The following is a 7,730-nucleotide window of genomic DNA, read 5'->3' on the forward strand; positions in this document are numbered from 1 at the left end:
TGCCAACTACAAGATGCATTTTTTTTCCATTCTCTTCATAATTTTCTGTGTATGAGTGCACACTTAACACCATTGTTAGCAGCAGCAGGAGGTACCAACATTAATTGCAGTGCTTCTCACCTCTAGGCCAGGCCCCATAATGCCTTTGAATGTACATGAGCACCACGAGCGGTACAGGCACCACCGTGAGTCCCTGCATGACACCTCCAAAGAGATGCCTAGTATGCTTTCCCTTAGAGTGAGCAGCTGTGAACGCAAACACTGAATAACTGCTCCCATCAGCAGACAGCTGAAAAGCAGCTCGGGACTCTTCAAAACCTTTCATCAGTTTGTGAATGGTGGCTTCTCATACAGGTAGTAGGTGTCCTGGTAGTCTATTTTGCAGGGTCCTGGTGAGACTTCTGGCAGTTGCAAGATAAATTTCCTAAATGCATTTTTAACTTTAGTACTGGAATGAATACTGTGCTTCATTTAAAAAAGAAAAAGGAAGTATTGTTTTCCCAGTCACCTTTATTTCACTAGAAAAGTATAAATTACCATCATAAATACAGATATCACCACTATAAAAATTAGATTCTCATTTGTAAAATAAATATTAAAATAGGTACCTCCACATCCCATCACCAAGATGATTTGATTCCATACCATGTAAACTATTCCTTCACCAACTGTTTAATTAAAAGTAATGTTTAAGATGCAGTAAATACTGCTACCTACTCAGTGCTTGCATGAAGTGAGTTACTACTGACTCAGAAACTGCAAAGTATTTGTTCTAACACTTACTTGGAACCATCAGATTGCCCTGTCTGTATAACTCTAGGTGTAGTGTAATCTGGATATGCTTTCCAGACGGATAGCAGCTACCTACTTCGAGAGTGTTCCTTACAAGTTGCCAGTACAGTAGTTTGTTTGTTTACCTTTGTCTATATCCAAAGATAAGTAGTCCAAGTTAATTTTATCCAAGAAGTGCAGAAATAATAGTAGCATCTTTGTCACATCTGAACTAACAGATCATTTCACCAGTTAATAATGTTAAAAGAAAGTCAGATAAATACAGGTATTGTTTCATAGAAACAGAAAAATGGTCCTTTTAGTTAGGTAAAGGACACATGTTTTTAAAAAGTAGTGTTTTTTAACCCTCACAAGTACCATAAATCTTCTGGCTCAGTAAGGCCATACTTTCAGAATGTTTGTACCTGGTCGAGTCAAAGGTCCATCTAGTTCAGAAACCTGTTTCAGAGAGGACAATAGAAGGAGCTTGGGAAGAGTGTATGAGCAGGGTTAGGATACTGTAACAGATCACCAGAAGACTCTTCCAGCCTTCAGCCATTAGTGACTCAGTGGCTTCCTAATATTGGGATTTTTCATCTGTGACTGTCTAACAGATTTTGGAATCCACATAAAGTTCAGGCTTCAAAATTCCTGTATCAGAGAAGCTAAAAATCTCCACCAAATTACCCAATCTATGTTTTTTGTTCCAGTTTCGTTTTTTTTTGCTTTGAGGACTTCCACTAGTGTCCACAACAGATTTTCTTAGACACCATTAAGTGGATCCTTTTCTCTTGCAGCTTTTGCTTTCTTGCGTTTACACAGGATCACTGATAGGACAATGACAAGAGTGATGACCGCAATCACTATCACTGCTATGATGATAAAGACCTCTGCTCCATATTCTGTAGCGGAGGAAAAAAAAAATTCCAAGATTCAGTTATCAGTAGCCATAATGTCACAGTGCTGTAAACTCTAAGAACTCTAAGGCTTCCTGTATTTTACAGTATCACAGAAGTGGAGTGACCACCTCAGTGTGAACTGAATTAATTTTAATGTGAGTTTGTTGGACTGAGGCAAAGCTTTATTTCACTTGGTTCACACTAGGTTTTAATCTAGTTTAGTTAGTGCACTAAAATACCGTACTACCACCACAAGAATAAGTCAAACCATTCCCTCTACCCCTGTGTTATTTCTGTGAAACTAAGTCCAAGTGGAAATTTATTCCAGGTTAGAAGCTAGAAAACACCAATAGCAGAGATTTCGATTCAAGTAGTAATTTACTAGAAATCAACTACTATGATAAACAAAAATATATATCTAGATAAGAAAGTTAATTTGAAAGAGTTAATTTGCCAATTTTAGAAGAGTTTTTCTATTTAGAGTGCAAATATTCTTATCTGGTGGAGAAGAAAGATACAGTACAGCAATGTGATATTATTTAATAAATATTGATGACTTTATCTTGAATAAAGTGTTACCCGGACTGTTCGTCTGGAATTAGACTGGCTGATTCACCAACCACTCACTAACTTATTTACCAGTAAAGTAGTTAATCTGCCAACCTCTGACCTGGTAATGTAACAGTAAAGAAAGTCTTAGTCTCATCATCTGCTTTTGAGATAATAACTGAAGTTCAGTTCAAACTACAAGTCAATGGAAATGCCTGTGATGTAGGTTGCCATCACTCCTATGTTTTCGAGCTAATCCTTCAAGCACTTACTATGGGACCTGTTACTGGAAGGATCTGAGGAAAACAATCAGAAAACAAAAAAATGAAGCTGAAGGCTGGTGCTAAGATCTGCAACCTCAGTGACCAGTCATCAACTCAGACAATTTAAAACTAATCAAAAAGGTTTAGCAAAACGCTAAAGCCAACCCTAACTGTCTAAAGGTGGTGGTCTCTTATTTAATGTGAATTCTTCCCATGAGCTTCTATGTTCAGCCAGGTCCTCTCACTTATACAGCAGATAGCTTAGGCATCACAATTTAAAAGGTTATAAAAATATGCACAGAATTGAAGTACCTTTTTGTTAGAATGCTAAAGACTGTATGACAAACTTCAACAGATACCTACCATCTAAGATATTTCTTCCTACACTGGTACAAAGCACCGTGCTTTCTTGACCATTACGGTTTTCTCTGCGGGAGGGAATGATTCCCTGTATGTAGAAGCAATAGTTTTTTGTGCTGTCAACGCTTATTTCAAATGTATGGCTTTTTGTTGTTACATCTTTCTGTAAAGGAAAAAAAGTATTTCAAGAAAGTGTTCTCTGCAAAAGTTTCCACTCTTAAGGTAAAACAGAAATTGTGTAGCTATAATAGGGCTACAGGATATGTAATAAGTAGAGTTAGAGCTTACCTTTCCGGAACTTTGATCTTTCCAGTAATAGAGTTTGTATTCCAGGTCATGTTGGAAAATATCTCGAATGCTTTGAAAAGTTCCATTAGGAAATGTGTATGGTGTAAGTGGATCTTGGAACACAACATTCAGTTTGGAACCTTTTTGGGTGTAATTCCGTATCTCTGGTTTTCCCAGAACAGCTAAACAAGCATTTGTAGAATTAAAAAATTGGCATCATCTTTTCTACACAACATGCTTTTTTTTTCTTCCTCCCTCTACTCCCTTCCCTCCTCAAATCTATTGTAAGTTTACAGAGCCAAAATTATACCGTGAAATCCTGGATAATTAACAAATATCTTCATCTAGTACACAATGTTAATAAAATGATCAACTCACTGCAGGGAGAAACAAATGGTAACTAAAATCTTACACACTCCCCTACAACAGGGAAAGCTTTATGCCTGAATGTCGTCTTCTCAGATATCAGTATGGCTACTGTATGAATCTACGGGAAAAACATTTAGGCCCAATCTAAACCTTGTTTAAGTCAATGGAAGTAATCCTGAAAGGAAGTTTATTACAAGACTTAACTGGCAATCCTACTTACTCTGATTATAAGGTGTAAATTTTTCAGAGGCTGCAAAAGGTGGTTCTTCGAAGTTATCCATCCTCGAGGATGTTACAGACAGTATGTGTGCTGTGTAGGTCTCTTTTACATTCCTGAGTGCGTCAGTAACATCACATTCTGTTTCTGTTGTCAGTATACATTTTTTTTTGGTGTCCGATATCTGTCTTAAAAGACCAAGAAAGAAGTGTCAACACTTTCCAACCAGACTTCTACATAGTTAGATATGTTAAAAAACATTTTTTCCCCCCTCAAACTGTATAGACTTCCCTCATCCAGTGGAACAGTCTTGCAGGTATACTAGGCTGAAGAGGAGAAGAAAAAAAACTCAAAATAGCCTACCCTGTACAGCTATATTTCACAATTTAAAGTAGAATCAAGTAAATCAAATATGAGCCATGTTAATTACAGAGATATGTTATTGGATACATGTTTGAAAAATTCAGTCTTTTATATGAATTGAATAGAAACCATAAGTAGTTTTGATTTTAGATTTTTCTGCAGTTGACTTATTAAAAAAATATAAGATGTATAAATCACTTTGAAAGTGTTATCCCTGATGCATCTGTAAACTATTGCCTTAAGAAACATCAGCTGTCCTAAGAAGCTCTGTTGACACCAATATAAATTGTTCAATGTGACAACAATGTCTCTTCATGTATGTCACTTGTGTTTGCATCTATGCAGATGCAAATGTCACTAAGAACCAGACAGTAGCAGCAATTTTCATTGCAGAATTACAATGAAAAATTATTGACAAAAAACATGACCCATGCACTTCTCTTGATTTTTAAATGATAGAAAGCAGGTCCATTTACTTGAGAAATAATAATGAAATCAGGAAAAAAGTGTTAATTCCCCATTTACTTCCTAGTAAGAAGGAATGGAAAAACAGATTAGATATTACTGCTTCAATTCTTTTCCCTGTTTTTGTGGGTGAACTAAGGAAAAGAAAAAATGCGTGGTCTCAGCTGAAAGAGCAAGAGTGCTGACTGTTTGGAAATAAACAAATGAGTTTTCCTCCAAGGAGGGCAAGTTTTATTTAAGAGTCACCTGAACACCACACCCTTCTCACTTCACCAAATTTCTTATGATGTCACAGAGCAGTTAGTGTCCTAGAGATGCCATGAAAAGGGACAGATGAGATTTGATCTTTCTGATCAAACAAATGTACTCTGTAAATGTACGCAGATGAGAAAGCAAACATTTAAGCAGACTTCATCCATAAGAGCAACTTGTTTAAAGTGCCTCCATATCAGAACTATACCTGAATCTATACTGAATCTTGGGCAAACAGACTTCAACTTTTTACGAGAACACATGGCTGGAAAGAAATCCCAGATTAATAAATTTCATAAAATTCATTCTGCTAAGTGTGTGCTTTTAAGTCTATTAATGTAATCACTCCCTTAAAGAATAAAAGAGCACATCAGGCCATTGCACTGGTATTTCATCCATTAGTCATGAGAGAGCTCTCATTTCTATGCCACTTTTACAGACATAGGAAACTGCAGTACCATATATTCACTAATATGTAGGAGAGTTGATGATGCAGTTTCCCTTTGGGTCATGTTTAATAATGGTCTATGAATTAATATGGGAGCTAAGAACAGCATAGATTTATTACTGAACTTCATGTAAGTTTTTATGCAGTATTGAAAGAGGCATTAGACACTTCACATAAGGTGGCTACTTTTTATGTCCACGGTATTTCATAGCTTACATAAAACATGATGACAGAGGAAGTCTCAACAGAGGTAGACGAACAAAGGTAACTTTTAGTACTACCCAGCAAGACAAGTTACTCATTTACTGTGATTCACCAATTAGAATAAAATGCAGACTCATATTTATCAGACACCTCCCAAGAGTAAAGACAAAAGGCTCAGTCCAGACACCTTGAAAGACAAAAAGGTGAAGTTCTATCTAGTACATGGTATGTCACATTGAGTGTCAACGCCTTCAAAGTATCCTGGCCTAGATCTCCAGTGCAACTGGCCTGTGCCAAATCCCAGAACTGAAATACTGATCTAAAGCTCAACTGTCCATTTCTGAAGTGGGCAAAACCAGAAGCCTGAATCAGGTATTCTTTTAGTCGGATACAAAGAAGTATTAACGGATGGGTTGGCAATTTTCCTAAATCCTCATGTTTGGGCTCTTGTTCTGTTACATTCAGTCTCAGAAATACACTCTATTTGCATCTTCTTCAGTTGCTGTTAATGGACAGACCTTGGTGTTATCTACTTACCCGTGTATTTCTACTGTATAGAAGTATCCTGATGGTTTGGGTTGCCACTGTAGTATAGTTTTAAAATTGATTGAAGACCAAGTTATATTAACTGCTGTTGGTAGTTCTGGATTGCCTTTAAATACAGAAGAGAGAAGAGTGCTGTCAGTCATATTATACGTAATTCCTGGTTCCCTGCAGTCACTGTTTAGTTAAATGAAGCAGCTGCTGTTAATTGCTACTTGGAAATGTTCTTTTGGGGCTCATGCTTGTCTTACTAAAGGAATGTGTCCTGGCAGAAGCAAGAAATACGAGAAGAAAATTATTTTCCTTCTTATAACTCCTAGGTTGCTGAGGTAACTTGTCTGGAGTTCTGTCTAATGCTTCCTTTTTTCATCCAAGGCCTCTGAAGAAGCTACAAAACTTGAAGGTACTCGTGAGACTGTCCAAGCACCAAACAAATGCAGTGTAGTTCAAAACCATCCCGGCTGTATCTGCCGCAGAAGGCATTAGCTCCCAGTTTCCCCATTTATTTATTCTGGGAAGATAAAGTCTTTAAAAACCAGTGGTTGCCCTCCACGCTTACAACCGAGAGGGGCTATCCCGGGACAAACCCGCGGGCCCGCCGCCCCTGCCGCCGCTCCCGCTGCCTCGGGAAACCGCCTGGGAGGAAGCCGGAGTGGAAAACCCCGCACAACCTCTGTAACATCTGGAAACGGAGCGTTTCCCTGAGCGATAGCCTGATTATTTCCTAAGCACCACTTTTCTCTGCCTCTCCCACAAGCTCAGAACTGGGGACAAGGGAAAGACGTCTTGCGGATCCCTCCTTGTTCCTGCAGGTCACCAGCTGCCGGCCCCTGAGACTCCCCGCTGCCCCCCAGCACCGACCCGACCATGGGCGGTAAGGATACCCCCGCCGCCCCGGCGGAAACCGGCCCTCGGCGGCCGGCCCTCCGCCGCCCGGGTGCTGAAGCAGAGCGCGGCCGGAGCCGGGCCCGCCGCTGCCCTCAGGCGCGCGCCGCCGCCCTCCCGCCACGGCCCCGCGCGCCGCCGCCGCCACAGCGGCCGGGCGGGACGGCGCTGCTCGGGCTCCGGCGCGGCTCTGCCAGGGGCACCGAGCCCCGAGCGACCCCCGCCCGCCCGCCGTGACCCACCGGCGGCGCCCAGGCGCCACAGCAGGGCGCTCAGCAGCAGGGCCCGTCCTCCTCCGGCGGCGGCGGCGGCGGCGCGCAGCATCCTCGAGGGAGCGACCCGGCGGCGGTCGCGGCGCGGCTGAACGCGGTGAGCTGCCGACGGGGCGGGAGGCGCTGGCTTATATTGTGGAGAGGCGGGGACTACGGCGGCGAGGGAGCGGCGGAGGCTGGGTGACCGCCCGAACGGGGTCACAGGAGCGGGGCTGGCGAAAGCGTTTAGGCATCGCCGGCTTGAGCAAGCGGAGCCGGGGACCTTCGAGGAAACCGGCATTGCTGTGAGGAGGGGGGCCCTGAGGGAAGGGGCGGCTCCAGCCCCGGCACCGTGTCCCCGGGCGCAGGCCCACCTGGGTGTGCAAGCGCAGCCGGCCGTGCCCGCCGCCCGTGCTCCCCGCCTCCTCCGTGTCCCCGCACACTCGTGCCACCCCTCGCGTCCTGGCCGTAGCGTGGAACTTTGGTGAAACTGGGCAAGGCTCCACAACCACCTTCATCCACTGCAAACCTTTGGCTGGCTGGCAAGGGCGAGGGGTACACCCCGGCTCGGCAATGACTGCTCTGCGGGGCGGCTGGTCCCGC

General features: G+C 42.6%; 1 protein-coding gene across 1 annotated transcript; it reads right to left on the reverse strand.

Moving 5' to 3' along the window:
* Nucleotides 1–492: 492 nt before the first annotated feature.
* On the reverse strand, nucleotides 493–7,259 carry F3 (coagulation factor III, tissue factor). Its single transcript, XM_074876551.1, has 6 exons — nucleotides 7,119–7,259; nucleotides 5,986–6,100; nucleotides 3,720–3,904; nucleotides 3,131–3,312; nucleotides 2,846–3,005; nucleotides 493–1,673 (listed from the first exon to the last, which is right to left on the reverse strand). Exons 1-6 carry the CDS (start codon nucleotides 7,198–7,200, stop codon nucleotides 1,534–1,536), a joined length of 864 nt encoding a protein of 287 aa, XP_074732652.1. The 5' UTR covers nucleotides 7,201–7,259; the 3' UTR covers nucleotides 493–1,533.
* Nucleotides 7,260–7,730: the final 471 nt, after the last annotated feature.

This window comes from Strix uralensis, chromosome 8 (assembly GCF_047716275.1).
Source record: "Strix uralensis isolate ZFMK-TIS-50842 chromosome 8, bStrUra1, whole genome shotgun sequence".
NCBI classification, from domain to species: Eukaryota; Metazoa; Chordata; class Aves; order Strigiformes; family Strigidae; genus Strix; species Strix uralensis.